This window comes from Danio rerio, chromosome 4 (assembly GCF_052040795.2).
Source record: "Danio rerio strain M-AB ecotype USA chromosome 4, GRCz13ab, whole genome shotgun sequence".
In the NCBI taxonomy this organism is placed as follows: Eukaryota; Metazoa; Chordata; class Actinopteri; order Cypriniformes; family Danionidae; genus Danio; species Danio rerio.
This window is the reverse complement of record NC_141024.2, coordinates 29,717,115-29,742,322: the sequence shown is the minus strand read 5'-3', so window position 1 is coordinate 29,742,322 and position 25,208 is coordinate 29,717,115. Positions and strand designations below refer to the sequence as shown.

General features: G+C 36.6%; 1 protein-coding gene across 6 annotated transcripts in view; it reads left to right on the top strand.

The window, feature by feature from the left end:
- gramd4a (GRAM domain containing 4a) overlaps positions 1-25,208 on the top strand; it is a 105,655-nt gene that overhangs the window by 31,784 nt on the left and 48,663 nt on the right. Inside the window, exon 1 of one of the 6 annotated variants that reach the window (XM_087248325.2) lies at positions 21,835-22,257. The exons of 4 other annotated variants lie outside the window; for them this stretch is intronic. In XM_087248325.2, coding sequence (XP_087104451.1) covers positions 22,203-22,257 — 55 coding nt within the window. In that variant the 5' untranslated portion in view covers positions 21,835-22,202. Of the gene's footprint in view, positions 1-21,834; positions 22,258-25,208 lie in introns of those variants that run through there. One more of the 6 variants, XM_087248324.2, reaches the window with a different exon arrangement.

Sequence of the window (25,208 nt, the reverse complement as noted above, 5' to 3'; positions counted from 1 at the left end):
AAAGGGGAAAGCCCCGCCCATTAGTGATGATCTCTCCCTCATTAGCACAGGAGGTTAGTCTTTTTTATAATCTGCCACTATGCTGACATATAGGCCTTTGTAGCTCCGCCCTCTTTTGAAAAGATCACAGTCTCATTTGAATTCAAAGCAACAGACAGCGAAACAGCTCAATTTGAATAAAAAGTCTAAAAGGGGGCATTTCAAATAGTTATACAACATTATTTGTTGGATATTTTGAGCTGAAACGTCACATACACAGTCTAGGAACATTAGAGACTTATTTTACATCTTTTAAAAATAAGCATAATATGTAGGTCCCATTTAGGATGTTTTGTCCTGATTCTAGTCTAAAATATATAAAATTCTTAATTCAAGAAGCATTTTTGTTTGACCAGATTTTTTGTTTTTGGTTTTAATAAAAAAAAATCTAAATGAAGTTTTTTTTATTAATACAAAAAAAATAAATACTCTGGTAATGGGGTAAGCAAAATAAACTTGGTTTTAGATTAATTAGCTTGTTTTAAGGAGAAGCTTCATCACTGAAGTTTGACAACTTTTTTTTCTCTAATTAATTACTTGCAGCATAATCATTTACTCAGTTGTTTCGATCATGTATGACTTTCTTTTTTTCTGTTGAACACAAATAACATTTTTCTGCAAGAAACCTTTATCCATTGACTTAGTAGCTAAAAAACAGATATTATAGAAGTCAATGGTTACAGGTTTCCAACATTTTTCAATTTTTGGTGTTCAAGAAAAGAAAGAAACTCAAAACAGATTTGTGACAGGCACTGTTGGGTTCCACACAATTCCCTCATGTTGTCCCAACACAAATTTGATAAGTTAACTACATCGTTTTTACAAATTTAAGTAGATTAAAAAACAACAACAAAAATAAAAAAGTGCACTTTAAATACATGATGCACCTATTCAGCCAATAAAAGGAAGTATGGAATGTTGAACACTTAATGATTGGAGCTTTATCAGCCTCTGCGTTTACTTTATGGACTGTGCAAGCAAAAATCTCCCATGTAAGTGATTTACTGCTTCCCAGTGTTGATTGCTGTACTCATGATTGGCGCTAATTGATAGTTTGGTCATATGTTTCACTAATTTTGGAACTGGGAAATGGTTTGAATGGCTGTTTAGTAAAAAAACATTAGCGTTCCATTTGGGATGACACTAAACTCATAGACTACATGGTTGAGTGTACAAGTGTATAGAAGGGCAGCAAATATATATTGTTTCAGCATCGATATTGCAATGTGTGAATATGCAGTAGTCTCACTCGCAGGATCTGCCTCGCCAAACTGGGATTATAATAACCAGCCACCACAGTTGCAAAGTTTAACACTAACAGAATTAAAGATTTTTCATCCGGATCTGTTTTTAAGGCTGTTATAGGATTTTGAGTGAGTTTAAACCATTTGGACGAAAGAATTTATAAAATTTGTAGCTTTAACGAAAATGTTAATTCATTCATTTTCTTGTCGGCTTAGTCCCTTTATTAATCCAGGGTCGCCACAGCAGAATGAACCGCCAACTTATCCAGCAAGTTTTTTTACGCAGCAAATGCCCTTCCAGCCACAACCCATCTCTGGAAAATACTCACACACACATAATCACACACACACTCATACACTACAGCCATTTAGCCTACCTGTACCACATGTCTTTGGACTGTGGGGGAAACCGGAGCAAACCCACGCGAAGGCAGGGAGAACATGCAAACTCCACACAGAAATGCCAACTGAGCCAAGGTTCAAACCACCGACCTTCTTGCTGTGAGGCGACAGCACTACCTACTGCGCCACTGCCTCGCCTTACGAAAATGTATGACATTTAATTATCATGCAATGAACACACTCAAAAATTATGTTTGTTGTTTGTTCAAACTACATATTTAAAATGAACGAAACAAAACAATTCTACAGGTTTTTTGGAAGTCAATGTACTTACTGTAAATTTAAAAAAACAACAACAACAATAAGCTAACCTAATTAGTTAATGTTGTCTCGACACAAATCTATTTCTTTGAACCCATAATTTTTTGCAGTGCAGTGTTATTTTACATGATTGAATGCTGTTAGACTCCACAGAAAACCATAAAGCATGGTTTATTTAACTTTTGAACTTTGCTATATTGTATTCATCTATGTTTTTAGTTTGTTTTATCGTATTTAATGGGGGTGAATTGCACATATATATGTGTGTGTATATATATATATATATATATATATATATATATATATATATATATATATATAGAGAGAGAGAGAGAGAGAGAGAGAGAGAGAGAGAGAAAGAGAGAGAGAGAGCAGTCTTTTTTTTCCAATATAAGCAACCCTTGTATATAGCGTGCTATTTGGAATGCAATTATAGTTTGTTGAAATGAGTATTGCAAAGTTACTTGAAATTCAAAGCACAGATCTGTCAAAGACTATAAATCACACAAGATGCATCATTTTTCAGGGAAAAAGTCAAAGGAAAGTAAGCGAGTGAGTGTGAGTGAACATAACAGTCTTTATCGCCGCTCCAGCAAAGTAAGCACCACCTTCAAGTAAAAGAAGCCAATCATCCATCACTGTGTTCTGAGTTGGAGGGGCTCAGTCTAGACATGTGTTTTATGACAGTTTCTTCAGCTTCATTGTTATAAATCCATTGGTGTCAGCAATTGTGCTTGCCTCATAGACATGAGAAATATTTCCACATAACGCTTGAAATCTCTACTTTTAAAGGGACCAACTACACTTGGAAACAAATATTCTCTAGTTTTGTAATCTGTATGAAACAAACGCAAGGTACAGTTGGTCCTGTCTGATCTTATGAATTCCTGCCTCTGCCATTGAAATGCAAATAACATGACAGACACCACTTGAACAGCCACAAACTTGTAAACAAATACTATAGGTTGCCATTTTCCCCATTATGAAAGGGACTTTGGATCTGTGTACTCTAACTGCATATATTGCCCAAAATACATTGTTTTTTGGACAATAAGTCAATTAGAACTATAAACACAGATACAAATTCTTAAACTACAAATATGGTGTATGGGCAAGACATAAATAGGCATGTTTTTAAGAATATGCTTGAATGATTGTTAATTATTTTCTGTCCTATAATGGGAAACATTTATTTGACATATTCTGCATTGTATTTCATTTGCAACAATGATGTTGCGTTTTATCGAGAGTCTTTTGGTCAGATAAACATGCTGCTGCGTCTCCAATATGATAGAAATTATATATGAAAGAAATGTTGATGATGTGACAAGATGATTGACAGGGCACTTAACTAATCAACAGAACGGTCTATTATTGATGAAGTAGTGTACCAAAGCTTGCTTACTCTTCTGTCACACACTCAAAAGTACATAATCATAGGATGTATGGTAATGTAAGTGTAAAGTGTTATGTTTTAATTTAAATACATACCTCGGATATGGTTTAACACTCTTTTTTTTGTCGGGTTTAATGTAGTTACACTATCTTAGATATTAGTCTTCATCCTCATGTTGTTCCGAACCCCTGTGACCTTCATTGATCTTCTGAACACAAATGAAAATACTTTAGATGAAATCCGAAAGCTCTGTCATTCTTCATAAACAGAAATGATGCAGAGATGTTCAGAAAAGGAACCCAAAACATTCAATGTGAACAAATGTTAACAAAGGAATCTCCAAGAACACCTTTGTTTACTCGCCTATATTGTATCTTCCATTCCAGGTTGCCACGGTGTGGACTTACCATGGGCCAATTGTATAATATACTAGTCATATTTCCCATTGTAAACATGCACTCTGCTCCGATGTGGAAGATTTAGGCAAACAAAGTTGTTTTTACAGTTTTTGTAAAATTCTTAAAAGGCCATGACACCCCCCACTTTCGGTTCAGGTCCACCTCAGAATTTTTTAAAAGATGCATCATAGTGGGCGTAGAGCTAAGCGAGCAAAGGGCAGGAGTGGGCGTGGCCAGCAGAGCAGGGGAAAAGGAGGGAAGCGAGCAACTGTTGTCAGTCGGTTCACAAAATGAGACACAAACCATACAGAGACCCATAATTTTATAGTTTACAAAGTTAAAATGCAAAGAAATAAACAGTAATGTTATGCCCTGCTACATTTGTAGTTTCATATACACATAACCACAATTTATATCATTATAAAGATAATCGTGTTCATATTCGTGTATCAACAGTAAATGAGGATTTTTCCTCAATCCTCGGGTCTGAATGCGGACTCAGTGCAGCAGGTCTCTGCCCTGTCTATTTTAACCATTAGCCCTGCTGGTAATCTGGAGGATTTAGGCGAACACAGCAGCACGGCGATGTACCTAAATGTGAACGAACTCCTGATAAAAGACAATGTCTGCCATTCTCCAGTTCTCGTACTGCTCTCCCGACAAAAATGCTTGCAGCACACACACACAACTTTGCTGTATTGGCCCTGACAGGATCGCGGGGAAAAACATGCAACAAACCCCATGGATCATGGAAACAAACACATACGACCCTTCATGAATGACTAAATACTGCGTGCCATGGGTTCGCGGATGTGTCTTACCCAGTAATCAACATAGGATTTCACAGCTGAGCTTGACACTAGAAGCCAGGTCTGCTTTGTCCTTGGAAAGCACATGCTCTCATGAATATTTAAGAAGCCGCTCTTCTCATAGGATAAGAAAACTCCGCTATGAATAATAATAAGAAACGCGTCATCTTTGCACTTGCAGTTCTGCGATACGTCGCCGATTTTGATCCCGCCCCAAAAATCATTTTAAACCCTGAAGCTGAAATTAGCTGACAAAAGCTCAAAATTACCCAGTTTTCCCCACAATTAAAGCTAGCTGGTGCTAACATTGTCCTGATGCTCAACACACACAAATCTGTTAAATCTAAAAAAAAAAGTACTTGAGGGTTTCGTGAACCTGTAATGGAAGATGTATGATTTAGGCATGGGACGATAACCGTTTTCAAAATATACCGTGCTTTGGAAAAGTCAACTTTTTAAAACTGGGCAAATTTTTTTTGTAATACTGTTCATAAGGTATGCGTACGTTTTTTTTTTTTATTTATGTTTCATATATTTATTCTATTTTTTTATACATTTTTTAAATTTGTGTCAGTATCTAACAAATGTCTCAGTTGACTGAAATGTGGTTGAGTAATTAATAATAGAATTGTGATATTTGGGTAAGCTAATTCTTTAACAGCATGTCTACACAAGATGTAAAAACTTTTAACGGCAGCAATTCTGTTTACACTGAATAGGGCACAATGTTTAGTCTCCAACCTGATGTCCTGCTTTATAAGCCGTTGTGCTGCTTCTCAAATGAAGGAGAAATTAATTAGAAACATTCGTCTGTCATATCCAGTTTAGACTGTTTCAAGCTGCTGCAGTGTAAAGCAATTCAGGGCAACACTTTGAGATGCATTTTCGGCTGCATTTTACATCTCTTAGTATGTTGAAGGTTGATTGTAGAGGAACCTTAAGATGATTTGTTGTACCCTAGAACCTAGTCAGAGGAATTGTATTTATGTGTTTGGTTTATTGAAAGGGAGACATTTTTTGGTCATTTTGTAAAGCTAGTTGTTATCAAGAGCAAAACTGATCATTTGTGCCACATATATTGGTGAACACAAACTACAGTTCTTGTACTGATTAGCTTCTGACAACTTTGAGTGTGAATATGTTTGTGTGTCAGTTTGTGTGTGTGTGTTTGTGTAAGTAAGAGAAATCCTTATGGTACATGTGTAGATATTGTTAGCAAAAGTTTTTTTTTTTTTTTTTTCTTTACGTAACAGAATGTCCGCATTATGCTGGTAAAACTCAAAACAGCTACTGAGCATTGTGGGGACAAAATGTTCTCAAGGAGTTCCCATGAGAAAAACTGCTCCACAATGAGATAGATTAAACAAAAATGAAAATTGTCACATTGCTCTAAACCTATTTGACATTTTTCTACTCAAGACAAAGGGAGAGGAAAACTGGAGATACACCGTAGTAAATTGGAACCGGAGCTTTCAAGCTTTTTTTTAAAAAAAAAGCTTTGACTATGATCATTTACTTTCTAGTGATGTTCAAACTGCTGAAAAGTGATCTTCGAGTCAGTTTGAAACAAAATGATCTGTCTGATGTGAACTATTCATTCAGAGGTGCAAACAAGGACAGAACTCGCATACAAAAGTGTGATGAGTCATTTGGGAACTAAATGATGTGGTGACAAGTGTCACTTTCCCAAACTCTGTTTGAATGACAAAAGACAGCATTAAGGATGACAGCATCAAGGCATGTTCTTATAAACCACATAAACAAGTACACAAACACGCACACAAACTCACATAGATTAAATTAAAGTAACATGCCTGTTTTGTTTTCACAAGTTTTTTTTGCAGATTTTCGATTGCAAATCACAATTCACCACGAGCCACGGCTGTGTTCGAAATGACATGGATGTTTTTGGAGTAGCATGGTGGCTAAGTGGTTAGCACTGTTGCCTTACAGCAAGAACGTTGCTGGTTCAAGTCTTGGCTGGGAAATGACAGTTGGTTTTGTGTGGAGTTTGCATGTTCTCCCCATGTTCGTGTGGGTTTGCTTTGAAACTCTGGTTTTCCCCACAATCCAAAGACAAGTGTTATAGGTAAATTGAATAAACTAAACTGGCTGTAGTGTATGAGTGTGTATGAATGAGGGTGTATGGGTGTTTCCCAGTACTAGGGTTGTACCTGGAAGGGCCTCTGCCGTGTAAAACATATGCTGGAATAGTTGGTTGTTCTTTTCGTTGTGGCGACCAATGAAATAGAGACTAAGCCGAAGGAAAATGAATCAATGAATGTTTTTGGAGTGCACTACAAAGGGAATATCCAAAGATTGTTAAAACATAACTGTAATTAAGTAATTTTAGTAACTTTTGAAAAAAAAAAAAATACATAAGATGTGAGCAAGACAACGTCACTGTTGATGGTGAAGTGTTTGAAAAGAACAGGGCATATGGGGGACAACTCAGAATAGAACACAGCCAGAAACTATGCTATAACAGTAAAAACAGGTCTAAAGGTTACCACAAAGTTAGCAAATGTTTTTTGGAACAATGCAACTGAAACCTCAGGGAGTGACATACAACTGAGGTAAGATCCACAATGCAGGTTTATTCGTCGTCAGGCAAGCAAAGGTCAGCACAGGTGCAAACAGATATGTACAGGCAAATCCAGAATCGTAGTCAATATAACAAGCGAAAGGGTCGAAAGGCATGCGGCAGACAGGGATAACTAAATAAACAATGCTAGGTAAGTACACAGGAAAACAAGGCTAGGAAATCACGTTGTAATGTCACTGTAACATAACAGGACTCGGCAAACTGAATGGGTGAGTGCGTGGCTTAAATAGTGTGTGCAATCAGTCTCTGACAATCCTTAGGTGGTGCGAGTAATCAGTCTAGATGAGGAAGCATGTGTGATTGTAACCGGAGTGCATATATGAATATGTAGTCCAGAAATGGCGGAATTGTAGTCCATGAGTTATTGTTAGTGAAATCTAGCAATCTTATGAAAGATGATCACTGGTAATCGTGACAGCAATAGCAGCATTTTTTTTTTTTTTAGTTGACTCAACTCTTAGCCAAACTCTTAGCTTAAGCTCTGCAGCAAGTTGCCTTACAATTTTACAATGTGCTGCCCATTACATTACAAACTACAGGAGAAGGCAAATTATTCAGCAGGATAGCGCTCATTCCCATACTTCAGCCTCCACTTCAAAGTTCCTGAAAGCAAAGAAGGTCAAGGTGCTCCAGGATTGGCCAGCCGAGTCACCCGACATATACATTATTAAGCATGTCTGGGGTAAGATGAAGGAGGAGGCATTAAACATAAATCCAAAGAATCTTGATGAACTCAGGGAGTCCTGCAAGAATACTTTGCTATTCCAGATGACTTTATTTTTACAGTGTGGATTCAGGAAACACTGAATTGCTGAATTGTGTGGATAAAACTGGATCTTGGGACCGTAGTTGGCTAACGATGGTTTTGGCAAGTGCATCCCTGAATTAGTGTTGTCATGATGCTGCAAGGTCCAACTTTGAAAGGTTACCTTGAAAAATAGTGATTTTTGAAATCATTTCCAATACTCTGGGGAACAAATAATGTAACATTAAAAGTATGCAGATGAAGTAAAAACGGAAAAAAAGAACTTGACTAATGCTTATGCCAGATACATCAGCAGTCCGAGTCCAAAAGGCAATATATTACAAAAAAGAAATACTAAATTTGTGCAATCCTGTTACAATCCTATGTTTGTCTTGTCTCATCTGTTTTTGATCTTGTTCCTGTTTTGCTTAGAACACATCCAATTGGCCACTTCCAACTTGCTTGATCCTGATTGGCCTACAGTGTTTTAAAAAGCCATGACATCACTTCCTTGGCAGCCATCTTGTTTTTGGTCACTTGCTTGTGTTTGTTGAAATGTTTGAATGTGGTATAGTGCAGAGTTTTGGATGTGTTAGGACTGAGAATATTGCGATTTGTGAGTACTGTTTGTTTTGTTTGACTTCTGAGATTATATTGAGAATTGTAAGTACTGTTTGTTTTAGTGTTTGCTTTGTTTATGATACTTTGTTCCACCGGCTTGTTTGACCTTTGTTGCCTGCTGACATTGATTTTGGATTGTCCTTCAAATATGGTTGCCTGTTTTTGTAAATAGATTGTAAATAGTGTATATAATGGGATAGGAAGGAGTTTGACGCCATTTTCTTTGTAAAACCTTTTGGCCTCTGTTTTTGTGTTAGGTAGTTAGGGAAGTAAATTGTACTTGCTTTTCTTTTATTTTTGATCAGGTAAGTTAGAAATTTAATATAAAGGAATTTTTGTTTGTTATTTTGGCCTTGTCAGCTCCCGAATTCAAACCCTAATAAATCTTTGAATTGATTTTTTCGTCTTGTCTTTCATGTTGTGCACCATCCCTAGACGGTGCGTAACAAATCCTATCTTATTTGTTGATTAAAACAAAAAGTGTTAAAACATTAGATTGAGATCTGGTGACTGTGGTGGCCATCTAAGTACAGTAAACTCATGTTTAAGAATCCAGTCTGAGATGATTCATGCTATATAACATGACGCGTTATCCTGCTGGAAGTAGCCATCAGAAGATGGGTACACTGTGGTCATAAAGGGATGGACATTGTCAGCAACAATACTCATGTAGGCTGTGGCATTACAGGATGCTCAAATGGATGGATCAGGATGGATCCATATTTATGTGTTGTTAACTTCAAATTCATACTTTACTACCGAATGTAACAGCAGAAATCAAGACTTATCAGACCAGGCAATGTTTTTCTAATCTTCTATAGTCCATTTTTGATGAGCCTGGGCAAATTGTAGCCTCAGTTCTCTGTTCTTAGCTGACAGGAGTGGCACCGGGTGTGGTCTTCTGCTGCTGTAGCCCATCCGCCTCAAGGGTCGATGTGTTGTGCATTCAGAGATGCTCCTCTGCATACCTCATTTGTAACAAGTGAGTTACCTATCAGCTCTGACAATTCTACTCTGGCATCAACAAGGCAATTCCATTCACAGAACTGCTGCTCACTGGATATATTCTCTTTTTCGGACCATTCTCTGTAAACCCTAGGGATGGTTGTGAGTAAAAATCCCAGTAGATCAGCAGTTTATGAAATATTCAGACCAGCCCGTCTGGCACCGACAACCATGCCACATTCAAAGTCACTTAAATTCCCTCTTCTTCCCAATTCTGATGCTCGGTTTGAACTGCAGCAGATCGTCTTGACCATGTCTATATGCCTAAATGAATTGAATTGCTGACATATGAATAGCTGATTAGAAATTTGCGTTAACAAGCAGTTTGACAGGTGTATCTAATAAAGTGACTGTAAATATACCCTGGCCTAAGTAACTGTTAACATGGCTGAGGGTAAAAAAGAAAAAAAAGAAAAAAAAAAATCAATTCTTCCTTAAAATAAGTGGTCTTAAATAATATGTACTCACACTGAAATGAATCATTTGTTACAATATTGTGTAAATATAAGTTTTACATTGTTCTTATACTTGATTAAATAGCTGAATGTAATTACATCTCTAATTACTTTCTGTTTACATTTATAATTACACTGTTGACCATCCCTTAAACCTTAACCCACCCTTAAACCTACCCATACCACCAAACCCTACCCATATCCCACCTCAAGAACACCAGAAGTATTCTCTAAGACATTTTGAACACAGTAAGAGCATTGTATTTATTTTGGATGCAAGTATATAGTAGTCAAGCCCACTCAATATAAAGTGTGATCAGAAAAAATAAGCCACAATCCAAATCAAAACGATTCTGCGAGGGGTTAGGGATATAGACAACGTAATTATCTCAGTATAAAAAAATCGAAGTCAATAGATAGTCCCTATCCTGTCAGAAAAACAGTTAAACATGCATGTGTACTGCATGTATGGATGTGACCATTGTGTCAGTTGCATGTACAGTAAACACTGGACTGGACTGGAGTGTGATTTGAGAATGACATATGAACAGCGAGTGAAGGTCATTAGCGAATGACACACAGTCACAATCGACTGTTATATAACCGTAAGCGTGCCGCTGTCAGCACACACCCACACACAGGAGAACCCACATGAGCTCTGCAGAGGCAGTGAGACTGAACTCTTTAGTGAGCTGAAGGGAAATGAATGGGGAGAGAGATATAAAATATAAAGCAGGGAAGGGATTACGGAGTGTGAAGCTGCTGGAGGATTTGTCCTCAGAAAATGCAGTCATAGCTACGTTTGTGAGCCCTTATGTGCTTCGTTTCTGCCATCTACCGTAGCACATACAGTATACACCTAGACTGTATGCGAATGGAAGAGTTTGGTAGAAATTACAATGCAGTATCCCCGTTTAATCAGCCAGTTGGTGTTTTGATGGAGGCAGCATTATGATTTAAAGTCCTCACTTACGTCTTTTCCACTAGCATGAATGCTAGTTCACACTTAGTGAACAGCTTAATGTCAAAACGACATCAAAAACATGTCAAAAATGCGAATTAATACGTCAATTGACTACCTCAATGTCAAATTGACATCTAACATTGGTGTTAAAAAGACATGACTGTTCTAAATTAATTTTTGATGCCAATGTAAGCTGTTAATTTGATGGGTTTTTTTTTTTACATCGAGGTAGTTTATGTGTGTTGTTGGGATACAAAACCCATGTATTTTTACATTTAAGGCTTTCAGATAAAAAAAAAGATTTTCTTATAATATAATACATTTTGTGTCATTATTTTGGTGGTCAAAAGGCTATCAATGTGTGGATGTCAAATAGACGTCAACGTTTTGACATCAGATTGATTATCATTTTTTTACGTTTTTTGATGGTGTATTGGCTTCAAGGTAGCAAGTGCTATTGATGACGTCTGTGAGAGACTAATAATATGTGTGAGAGACAAGTTATCTGCATGAGAAACTAGAGATGTGTGTGAGAGACTTGTGATGTTCGTTCCCTGGGATTTAAATTCATCTTGGTGCTTCTAACAGATATTGTTTATGGAAGTGTTTGTGGAACAGATGCTGGGTTAACCCTCTGCTGACTTCAATTCCCATGACTGAGAGTCTATTTTAAGTGTGTGTGTGTTCCTGTCTTATCCCTCTGACCCATTTAACACAATATTACCAGTCATCTCACAACAGTTATGATAACATCCTAGGCATTTCCTGATATGCTTTTGTCTTTAGTATTGATTTTTGTTTCTCAAAATATATAGATATTACATTTGTTTTAATAGTTATTTTTTAACTAAATGAGATAGAATGATAATTATGATTTTTTTTTATTGATTATCTGCTAAAGATGCATTTTTTTTTAAATGCAACTTCCTATTTCAAATGGTTTAATTGCTTCCATTGTGCTCATAAATTTGTCTCTCTTTCTCTATATATAATAGTATATTTTACTGGTAAAATTAAATATTTACCCCAGACTAGGCTTGAGGCATTTTTATAAAATGTTTTAAAAAGGCCTAGTCCTGGTTTAAGTGAAGCCTTGCTTGTGAAACTGGGCCTTTTTTTGACATAAAAAACTTAAACAAATGCAATTGTTTAAACAAAAACAATTAGAACTACTATTGTAATTGTGTCTGCTTCCTTAATTGATAACGTTTAAAAAACAATTACATATAATGTAAAACTAACCAGCCAACAAATCTTAAATATTATTAATTTGATCAAATTACTGGGCTAAACAAGCATTTTTTTGTGTATATTATCTCTTGCTTTATATTAGGACTATACAATAGAGGGCAATGAAACACTCTCCACTGACTTTCTATTGCTGGAAGCTGCCTCCTTTTCATTTCTGATTTATAACAAAACACAGAACACAGAACAGAACATCATCCAAAATTGTGTTATGGGAAAAGGTGTACAGTAAACAACTAAATAAAATCCAGAATTAAGCTTTCATAGCCTGTTGACTTCTGAAAACGAGTGTTTAAAAGCACAAAGGAAGAGAGCGTCATATATTACTATACCATCTTGACTTCTAGTTAATCATTTGGAAAGTGGCAGAAGGTAGAATCATCTGTTGAACTGCATCCCAATCATCACAAATACTACAGAAGACCTATTGGAACCTGATTGGACTCAAGATTCTTTCAGAAATCAGTCAAGTTTGGTGAAGGAAAAATTATAATTTGGAGTTTGGATATTTAGTATGGGTGGCGTGCAAAAGGACTACTGAATGAATGGCAACATCAGAAGTCTGAGGTAGTAAGACATTTCTGCTGCACATTACATTAAAAACCACAGGAGAGGGCTAATTCTTCAGCAGGATGGCACTCATTCTTATACGTCAGCCTTCACATCAAAGTTCCTGAAAGTAAAGAAGGTCAAGGCCAGGATTGGACAGCCCAGTCACCAGACATGAACATTATTAAGCATGTCTGTGGTAAGATGAAGGAGGAGGCATTAAAGTTGAATCCAAAGTATCTTGATGAACTCTGGGAGACCGTCAAGAACGCTTTCTTTGCCATTTCCTGTGACTTTATTTATAAGTTAATTGAGTCATTGCAGAGATGTATGGATGCAGTCCTCCAAGCTCATGGGAGTCATATTAGCTCTTTTTCGACTGCACCATATCTTTATATTCTTTACTGTACTGTACATTATGTCTGTTAAGTGGCAAGACTTTTGTCTTAGCAGAGTCAGATCTTATTATTATGTTATCTTATTATTATTATTATGACAGATAGATGTCATATTGGTAACGTCCACACAACATCAAGTTGTAACATGATTAGACGTTGATATTTTGTTTGATTTCAGGTTGTTTTTTGGTTAGATATTGGACATTGACATCGACCTGACGTTGGGTTCTGACGTCAACACGATTTTCATTTACAAACCAACTGGATTATTGGAAGATAGGTATTGCTAACAAAATGAAGGATGAAAGAAGAGCAGAAACCCTGCTAATCCCATCCTAAAGCCATTCCTTATGACCAGAAGTGAAAAACAAATAATTTTGTCAGAAATGATGAGGAAGCTTCCCACAATAGAAAGTCAACAAAGAGGGTTGAATTGTTTTCCCCCAGTATGTGTGGCTTTCGATATATGATGCACTGTATTCTGTGTCTATATTGCGTTTTTCATTTATTAGATGGACGGATTCAAGTGTACGTATTCAGTCATTTTACTTGTCAAGTTTAGCTTTTTGTCATGTCATTGTCGTTGACCAAATGAACAGTGGTCTGTTGCAGTGTCATAGATCTGTGTCTGCTAGGGTTAAGTAATGAGATTAAGAGATAAAAAGTTCATTGACTTCTTTCTGGCAGCACACACAAAACACCCACAATCCTGATTCAACTGAAAAAAAATGTATCATCTTTCCACATTAAACTTTATTAAAAATTAACAAATTTCAGTTTACAAAAATGTACAGAAGCTTATTTTTCAATTTTTTCAATTTTTTTTTTTTGGGACACATAGAAAGTCCAACCCTGATTGAGGCTTGGCATTTGAAGAATACCAGTCACAATATTCTCAGCATATGTGTGGGAATGACTGTTACATAACAGCAAAGACGCATCACAGCGGAGGATTCCTTGTCTTGCATTATTTACTCTCAATCTCCCAGCTTAACACCAGACTGCTCTGAAAATAGCTGTTCTCTTTTAGTGCTATCTATTTCCCTTGATTTCGGTCTCTTATTTCTTTCCACCACTACAGAAATACACCGCGTTTTGTAAGGTTTGCATTTTGATAAGGCAAGCGAAATTTAAACTCACATCTCAAACCAAAACCAAAATGTGTCTTAAAGAGACAATATGTAAAATATTTCCAATGACAAATTCAAAAACCCCTAGTAAAGTGTTATATAATTAGGTTTCTTATGTATTTACGTTATCCCAAATGTTTTAAAGAATGTTTAAATCCACTTAAGAAAGATTAGAGTAATAATGTTATTACAGTTTGAAGGAATTTCAGTTGTTTACCATGAGAAATAAACAATTTTAACTAGTGAGTCAGAGAATGTGCTGTGTGGCCACTCAAATAATAAACCCTTGATTTTCTATTTGATTTGAAAGAAAACATGGGAACACCAAAGACGCTTTTACATTTTGTGTTTTTATGGACTGCATAGGGTAGGCCTACTTGTAATATGCAGTCTTATTAGTCGCTTTTGTGCGTATTCTCTAAATGCTCCTATTGTTTTCTGTTTACTTGAGTTTTTTTACATTCAGGAAGTATATCTCTTTGAGCAGGTAAAATGAAAGGTCCCGTTCTTGCATTATAAGTAAAAAAACAAAAAAAAACTTCTTTCTGAAGTAAAATGAATTGAATCAATGATAATCTTAACTGAACCTTGTTGTGAACCACTGTTGGTTCACACCCATATAATTATTACTGAGCACAGGGGTGTGAAACTCAGTTCCTGGAGGGCTGCAGAGTTTCGGGTGCACTCACATTAGTTACAGTTGCCTTGAACCGTGCCAAAGCACATTTGTCCCCCTCCTGTCTCACCCAACGGCCCGCATTCACATTACATTCGGGTCTGGGCATGCTTACATCATCGATGATGCACTGTTCAGTTTAAGAAGCACTCTCAATCAGCACAGTAGAGATTTCTTTAGTCATATTGTTTTAGTGGTTTGACATGCAGTCAAATATTTTGCTGAATAGTTCAGCCACTTTTGAAGCTCATAAATAATCTTAAAGCCCTCTTTCTGCAGGAATTATGAGGTTTGCTGAAGGTGCAGCTGTGGTGCAGTGAGAGGTTTGCGTCTTTAATAATCGTCAACAGTTTGCGTTCATTGAACAGTAATAATGATTATTAAATCTACATGAAACAGTCCCTTTAAAGTCACATCTCGTCTTTAGTTTCGGACTGAGCCTAAGTGAACCGCGCTCTGGCACACCTCTTCCCGGCCAAGTGAACTGTGCCTGAGCTGAATTCAGAGCACTCACACTTCTCAAACGATCCAGAAAACGGGCCTGGGCATGGTTCGGATAGCATAGTGTAAATAGCCACTTAATGGCTAGTTGTTTTAGTGATGCACATATTCAATGCAAAAACAAAAAACAAAACAAAAAAAAAAACAATCAGATACCAAAAACTGAAAGCTTTTACTTACTTTAATATACTTTTAAATGTTACACAGCATTGGACCTTTTAACATGGTGTTACATTGTAAACATTTGTTTAGTGAAATTGGTTTTTAAAATATTTGAATATAATTTTTGCTTTTGGTTTGGTGACAAGCAAACAAAGCTATTCGAGTTTCTGTAAGTCCAAAGAAGCTGCCCTAAAGTGACCTCTTTGGACCCATTTTATGTTAGGCGACTCTACTAAAAATACAATGTACCTTATGTGTTGATAATGTATTGCAGAACACTTCTGGTGTTCTCGAGGTGGGATACCAATAGGGTTAGGAACAGGTTTGGTGGTATGAGAAATTTTAAGAGTGGGTTAGGGTGTAAGGGATAGTCAGCAGTGTAATTATAAATGTAATTTCAGAAATTAATTACACATGTAATTACATGCATGTATTTAATCATGTATACCATGTAAAAACACTGTAACAAATTAGTAATATTAGTTTAATCGCATATTAGTTAAGGCCACTTAATATAAAGTGGGACCACTTATTTTAGTACTTGGAAAACTGTCACATCCCTGAAGTACAGATATCAGTATTGGTATTGGAATCTGTATAGAAGAGTACCAAGAAAAGAATATTGGTAGTTGTACTTGTCTTTAGAAAATGCATTCCTTGTTTTTTTTTTTGCAAGAATACAAATTAGTTTTTTTTTTTTCCACAAACTCCTGTGTGTTTAAGCATCATTGGTCGCTTGTCATATTTGTCTCTCTCATTGTGGCCTTTACTCATAATTAGTATGACAGTGGAGCCTCTGGCAGAAACTGTGACAGTCTGTAACATATCAACTGAAGATCGGGACAGAATTAGGCCAGCGAGTAGGCCAACATTGATCCAGAGCTTTTTGCACAAGGGGTAGATTGACAGAAGAGAATAAAACAGCAGGCAGAGAAAACGAGGAGTATAAGGTACGGACACAAAAGCAACTTTCATTTCCTTTTAAATTAACTAGTCTTGGTGTCATCCCTTCCTTCCAAGAATCACCCCACACATTGTAGTGATAAATGCCACCAGGAGCCTGGTGGCTCAAATGTCCTCAACCTGCTGGGGTTTGTGCTATTTATAGAAACAACGTGCCAATGCCATTTCCCTCAGTAGTCCTCTAATTTTGTTCCTCCCAAACCGAGAGGCTGTGTCTTATTTATTACTCCCCCGCACCCTCTCCTTCTCGTTCTTTCAGGCAGGTTACTATGCGACAGTAGCTTTCAGTTAGAGCTTTATTGTTGCTCTGAAAGGAGGCTGCTGACTCAGAGAGAGAGAAAGCTTATGTTTCCTCTCAGAGGACTGAGAAGTTCACTGCTGTGAAAGACAGCAAACATCACAGTACAACAATATGCAAGCCACATTTCAACCCGAGCTCATTAAGAACTGAAATATCGCTATGAGTAATTAAAGATTGGGGATACTGGCATAATAGTTCATTCAAGCTTTTGTTAGCTTCATAATTGTACCTATTAACTTTATAATAACAGTCTCAACTTTAATCATGAATAGTGTGTCAATCTTAAGTAGTAAGCCATTAAAAAAACCTTTCATGACTTCCTAGAGCATACTCCTTAATACCACAACCATAAAGGCCTGGATATTTCTTCATTTCCACAAATGAATACAATGTCCCATAAGGTCCAGAAGAACTTCAATATCAGACCTAAGGCTTCAACCAATACCAAGCCATCAATACCAAGAAAAGTACCAGAGCCTATAAGGTTTATACCTACATTATGCGTAAGTCAGACAGACACCCAAACTACTAAACATGATAGTTAGTAAGTACTGTGCATTTTATGCATGGGTAAGTGCCAATAGAGGGAATTTGGCCAGGACGTCTGGGTTTTCACAAGAAGTACCATGGAATTTTTGACCACAGAGAGTCAGAACTTCTGAGTTTATCGTCTCATCTAAATGATCCAAACAGACCATGAGCATCCCCAGATGGCCTCAATAACACCAAACAGCAACCTAATTTTTCAATGTGATCTCCAATACAGGTACAAACCAGGCTCAGCCCTGCATAGCTTCAATGAGCTACCAGTCTTGGGCTGTAGGGTGATATGGCTGTGGCTCCTGATTCCCTACAATTCCCCACACTAATAACTGCCACTGATTTAGGTTAAAATCAATAACAGGCTGTTTAAGACCCAGACCTATACCAGACATCCCAAGACTCACTCTAATCCTAGACACTCAAACTCCACACTTACTGTAGATCAATACTCGTCACCATGAAAGCAAGGCTGAGAATTGAACCAAGAGCTAGCAATAATTAGATTTTTGCAGCATTTATTTGAAACACAATGAGACTCTAGCCTACCTTTTCTTAGGCATAATGAAATTCATGTGAATTTTGCTAATGGTTAAGATTGAGTACCTGCTGACCTGTGGTTGAGGTAATTATAGTTAACTTTTGTTCAGCAGAAATAGACTGTGATCCTGTATAATTTTTATTCAAAACAATCTTTTTGAATGCAATCAATAATTCTGTATTATGCCAGGCTAGTTGGCTAGGTTCTAATGTGCATGTAGAAAACAACACTTTACTGATAAAGGGTCAAATACTTGAACAACAACAACACTGTCACATATTCTGCCATTGAAGTGTGTTTGTTTGCACTTGCCTTGAATCTACTACTCCTTAAACACATACTATGCATGCTCATGACATTGTTTTCAAACACTGCTACCGTAGATCTGACTTTCAGATTTATGTGTTTTTAATCGCAAAAATGCTGTTGTCGCGCAAACAAACAAGCAAAATGCATTAAAAAAGTCTAGTTTTAGGCTGAAAATATTTTTGTGTAAGCAGTCCCTGGGACTCAGACAAAGAAAGATCAAGAATGTGTTTATGTGGTCTTAACACTAACACCCAAATTTTTCACACACACACACACACACACACACACACACACACACACACACACACACACACACACACACACACACACACACACACACAACCAAAAATAAAAAATAAAAAATAAAAATAAATAAAAACAAAGCAGTGGTCATACTATGTTACTCAAGTGTGTGGTTAAAAGAAATGCCACGGAATTATCTTACATTGATGATTTGAAATATTAATTTCCTGTGTACCCAGAGACAGATAAGACACATCTCAGAAACTTTACAAACAGGATGTTGAGGGAATAAAAGAGAATATTTTGGCTGTATCCGTCTGTTCTTTTCCTTTGCCATTTGAAATCTAGGCGAGATTAAGATTATGTAAATCATCTGATTGCCAAACTGATGCTCTCAATGCAAGGGTTAGTACCTAATGGTGCAATTTTTAGATTTAAGAATTGCCATTACAAGTAGTGGCTGATATTAAAGGGGACCTTGTAATGCCTTGCTTTTAACAAGATGTAAAATAAGTCTCTGTGCATGTGAACTTTCAGTTTAAAACACCCCACAAAAAAATATTTTATACGTTTTCGAAACTGATCCTTTTAGATCCTTTTTATCCAAACTGCCATTTTTAGGACTATCGCTTTAAATTCTAATGAGACTGTGGTTCCAGCCTTCTTTTCAAAGGTGGGTGGAGCTACAGACACCAAAGCAGCAGATTCAAAACAGTCCTAACTTGTGAATAACTGAAAATATTGTACAAAATGTCTCAGAAGAAGGTCATCTATTGTAACTATGGTGTTCATTTACAGATACTAAAACTCCAAATTTATAATGCCTCTTAGCCATTGGCATTATCTTTGGCAGGTAAGGTTATAAAAAATTGTAATGGTGGATGGCTGCTTCTCATTCTGTATAAAGTAAGTATAAACACTGGTTTAACCTTCTGGGTTGAGTGATTGGAGTGACCCACAGTGCATGCCCTGGGCGTAGCAGTGCATTTATACTTCTGCCCGCTCTTTGTGTTGCTCTGCAATAACACTTTCAAAAGGCTAGCTGGCAGTAGGTTTTTATGTTCCTCTGTGTCAAGTTTCTATGTCGGTGTTTTGAACAATTAGCTCAAACTCGCTAATTTTGAGGCGGGAACCGGCAGGTAAACACAAAACAACAGTTTCCGTTTGCAGCTCCATCATGAGACTCCACAACTGTAAACACTTGCTCTAATGGGTTCAAACGGCTCTTGATCCTGCCCACTCTTGTCAGCACTACCAAGCCGATTAATCACAGACCTTGTGCTAAACATTGTTGCAACGTGTAGTAACATTTTTTGAGAGGTCAGTTTCGGCGACAGCCTTAGCGAGGGCTATGTGATCACGCGCAGGCTGTGCCGTAGCATATGCATGCACTTGACACAGAAGTATAAGGGATCACTCACACCGAATGCGCATTTACGTTCCAAAAACGCTAACATCTTTTTTGGACAACAAAAGAAGCACTGTGCGCTTTTTTTATGTTGCTAGGCAATGACTAAATCAGCTCGGAATTGTGAGAGTAGGGGTGTGAACCTACACTGGTCTCACTTTTCGGTTCGGTTACAATTATTATGCCATCCATACATAATTAATTATATTTTTTCTTCACAACACAATATTTTTTTTTTTTATTAAAATCTTTAAATATATTAATATTTATATATTATTTGTAATACAAAGTTGTCCTTTAATACAAGCAGTAAGATTTATGTACAGTACCTTTAATTTGACCTGCTCAAAGAAAACACTCTTTTTGAATGTATCAAACTAAACTCCAATACATGCTCAGAACAACATTTATAGCAAATAAAATAATATAAATATTATCTCACTTGCTTTTTGAGCGATGTCAAACGAGGTCTTACATTCCTATGATTGGTCATTGTCTTCACCCGCTCAACAGAAAGGGGTGCGATTGGCTTCAGAAATGAAAGTACTGTTCACTGTTCACAGTCGCCGTTATGCAAATAATGCGCTGTTATCACAGGTATTCACAATAGACACAGTGGAGAAATCTCGCAACTCAGGCATGCTAATGTCTGGATCCACAAGTATCGCTTTAATAGCCAAGAGGAAAGGAAAAGTTACCTCACAAACACGCCAGCGGGTCAAATGTCCAAAGTAAGAGGCAGATACAGCATTTCTCCCTAGTAGTGAAATAGCGGCTTGTGTGCTGTACCTTCTTCCGTGTCAATGACAGACTTTTTCAGCAAACTCATAAGCAGTTGAACTGTGCATAATTATCTACCTTTTAAGTTGTAGGAGTGTTTTATTTACTCGCCCTCGCCTCTTTCACCATAGTATTCTAGTGCAACACCGCGCATACTGTAGGAGAAAAATGACGTAAGTTCGTAATAACCTGTTATGATTATTATTGAACCGATATCAAATTGTCCCATCTGCATTACGGTGCACCTAAGAAACAATTGATTTTGACACCCCTATGTGCGAGTGTTGCTGTTGATATTTATATAATTGTAATATCTAATAATATTGTGATATTTAAGATTTGTAAAGTCATACAGCTCTGAATAACTCAGAACAGCAACCACAAGTCCCTCCTCCAGCTTCAAAAGTCTCTGTTGTTCTCTTGACACCACAAACACTGCAGACACCTCAACGAAAACCCTGCCTCTGCTTTCATTTGATTGGAGAATGAAAAAGACACAACTGGCGTAACATGCCTTTTCCGCTCAGAGTTTACTTTTTTTTCAACTGTAAGCGCAAAATGCAAAAGGGCAAAAATGCAAGGCGCAGCAGGCGTTTAAAACGCATGTGCAGCACGCAAAACACTTGCAGTCGTTAGTAAACCATTCAAAAAAGGCGCCTCTCAACGCAAAAAGTGCATTCAGTGTGATCGGACCCTAAATCAGCCTTCAGGGCTGCCTATGCTAATGATTGAGAGATTATCACTGATGAATGGGACTTTCCCCTTTTGATAACATGTACAAAGATAGAATGCCAATGTAAGTGTTTCCCCTGACTATTTTTATGAAGTGCAATTTTTAAATACTAGAATTACAAAATTTTTACCTTTAGAGGCTGGATATACTCACATAGTGTTGCCACAAAACTGTGCTTAAACCTCTTATATAAGTGATTTTTGCATGATAGGTCCTCTTTAATAAAGATATATCAAAGCTCTTAAGCATGCAATTCATGAATAGTGTAATATTCTAATGGATCCATTCTCAACAACCACCTGCTTATTGACGTCACTGAACTTGCTTAATTACATGACCAAGTTGAGTTTGGTAACAATTCTGTGTTATCTTTGTTTTGTTATATGGCTCTGTTTCAAACAACTTGCTGCTCAGTGTTGTGGAAAAGACCTTACAGAATGTGAACAAAGTGCCAGAATGGGCCAATGGCTTTCCCTGGTGAATGGACCTTTTGTTTCTACTCAATCAGTAGTTTTCCACTTGGTGCTTAATCCACCAGCAGGGTTCAGATTCAGTTTGTTAAGATGCATTTTATGATTGTTGTCATAATGTTTTGCATTTCTAATCTACTGGTTGCCAGCTTCTAGTTCGTTCATTTCCTGCCATTTGGGCAGTGTCTTGGTGTACCAAGTAGCAAAGGTGAATTTCAAGAAACTCGAAGTCAACTATGCTTAAACTTTAGAGGCTGTTTATTTTACTCGGATTGAATATGAAGTCTTGATGGCGATGCATCAGACATGGAGTTCTTCTTCGATGGTGACACAGATGACCTCAAAGTCAACCTCAGCCTCAGTAAGTAGTGGTAAATTAGGCAAGCTTTTGATTCCTATCCTATATTGCAGAAAGTATTGATTTAAAAGAATAGTTCACACTTGTGTTGTATTCAGCAGTACACTTGTGCTCGCAAAGTATTGTGATTTTTTTTTTTTTTTTAAAAGAATATGGTTGCTCATTTAATTGGTACCACTGGGTACTACTTAAAAAAAACAAAAAAAAAACAATTCAATTTAATATTTAAGAGCAGTTTTTGTTGAGATACATCAACAACATATAGACACTGACACATTTATAGAGACATGATAACAAAAACACATAAAAAACAGATATAAATAATAGAACCGATTAGTCAAATGATTACACTGTACTACTTACTTTTGAATTTTTATTGAATCATCTATGCCTCGTTTCCAGTAAGCGGTACAGTACAGGTCTGGGTTTCCTGATAACAATGTATCTTGGCTCTTAAGCATTCTGTATGTGCAAAGTTGCTATAGTTTGTTGCTCCTTTGGTCATTGTATAACCCAAAAATTGCCATCTTATGTGTATTATCAATCAATATAAAGCATTTACATGCAGACTGGAACACAAAACGGACATAAAAGGGGGGCTATTTAACACTATTAATTGTTAAATCCCCCGGTCCACTACTACTGACGTTTCTAACAACACTATTCAAAGCCCCAATATACGACATTCACAGAAATCAGCAATGCAGCTGAGTTGTAATTGCAATGTATGTTGCCAGATTGAGGTAAAAACTGCTTAGAGATTTGAATATTTCATCAATTTCATGAGCTGATCAGCTTAATACAAGATCTGGCAATTTGACAAACATAGACAAAAGTGATTTTTTTGTTACTAGATTGGGCCATACAAAAATGTACAGTTACTGAAAAATGCAAAGACTTCTTCCTTTTGTCTTCGACAGAAGAAAGGAATTTATTTCTTTATTTCTACAGCACTTTATAGTATGTAAATTGTGTTAAAGCAGCATTACAGGAATGAACGGAAAATGTATCAAACGTTATAAGATTATTTTAGATTATGGAACGTTTACAGTTTCTAGTCAGATTCAATTCACTTTAATATGATAGTCACTGCTGAAGGACGATCCACTGAAAAGCAACTGTATCAAGCATGCATGGGAAAAAGAGTGACTGCAGCTATGTTTCCTTCTAAAAAACCAAATAAATGTTATGTGCAAAACTGGAATGTCACATAAAAGACAAATAACAAATACAACAAATAAAGCATAATTTCTATCCAATGAGAAAAAAATCATCACTTCCTGATTAACTGGCGACAAATATCAACAGTAAAAATGGAATTTGCTGCGATAGGAGAAGCTGCAGCAATCTTTTCCTTATTTAATAAAGGACTTGTGCCTCAGAAGACAATGCCGACATAACGTGCGGTGACGTTTGAAGGCATGAGACGCGGAGCACAGACACTCAAAGATGTTTTACAGTGTTCTCTGCCTGCCGGTTTGTCCATTCACACACATTTTCATCACATGATATCACTTATAACAAAATCACATGACTATTTAAATGCACATACTAGAATTTGTTTGGTAAAAGTTTTACCATTGAAGTATATGTACATATTTTCTTATCAAATAAAAAGTTTATGCGCATAGGTTTTTATTATTTTTAACTTTATTTTGAAAATTGATGTGCATCTTGGTATTTCCATCAACCGTTTCTTATGCATCATATATGTGATGGCATTAATTTTATTTGTGTTGATTGTTTTTCTGTGATGTGGGCCATGGGAATGTTGATGTGATTGTGTGGTGAAGCCAAAGATAAATTTCCTCTCGTGAACAATAATGAAATTAAAGTAAAGACTAAAGATGTCCAAACTGCGCAAAAAAAATAGGTGGATGGAAACGTAGCTAGGGACCAGGCTTAGTAAGAGGACCAGCTCTCCTCTGGCTGAACAGATTTCATAGATTTGTGTTACCAATTTTAAATTTGTTGTGGCTTTATCTTCAGTTGCATTATACTGTCCAGTTGCATCCACACATACTGTAAAATGCTGGCAGACAATTTTGATGGTGTGTAAAATAGGGCTGGGCGTAAATGTGAAAACTGGTATTATTTATTCCAGGAATGAACATATGGATTTTGCAATACTGTGGATATCATCACAAATTCATACATTTAAATGTGACATTTATTAGTGGTGCATTGAATGTAAAGTAAAAATAACAACATATGAAGAGTTTGGTTCCATAACTCTATGGGCTCTATCATACACCTGGCGCAATAAGGTGCAAGACGTGTTTGCCCCCACGTATTGCTATTTTCAGACCAGCGCAACTCCAATTTTCCCGTTTTGCTCCATGTTGTTTAAATAGCAAATCCATTTACCCCGGTTTGTGGACTCACAGGTGTTTCGTTCTAGAAAAGAGATGTTAAGGCACATTGTTAGCGCGTTGCTATTTTGAGGAACTAAAATAGACTGTGCAAAAGACCAGCTGAAACCTGTCTAAAGTCCAGTGCAGGGCGCGATAGTTGTGTGCGTTAAATGTTCACACATTGCTTAACACACACAGGATGTACAGCAATATGCAAATATTTTTACAAGTTAAAAAGAGTTAAAGGATTAAAATATTACAAATTTTTTATTCTCTACATAAATATAAAAACCACTGCTTTCATACCTTTTTCATCTTGGGGGCTTTTTTCAGTTTATTCACGACAACTTGCTTCTGTATAATGTTATTATTATAAGAAGTATTATTAATTATACACATATTTATATTTGTTTTATTAAAAACAAGCTTAGATTTGTCCACCTGTCAGGTTTTGGACCGTATGGGGCATAGGATGTGTGTTTGGGTACCATTCAGATTTTTGACCACTCTATTTATTTTTGATCATACTTTATGTTGCTATTGCTCATTTATCTGTTTGCTGCAAATTAGAACTGAATTTAAAAATAGTTTTGAAACATA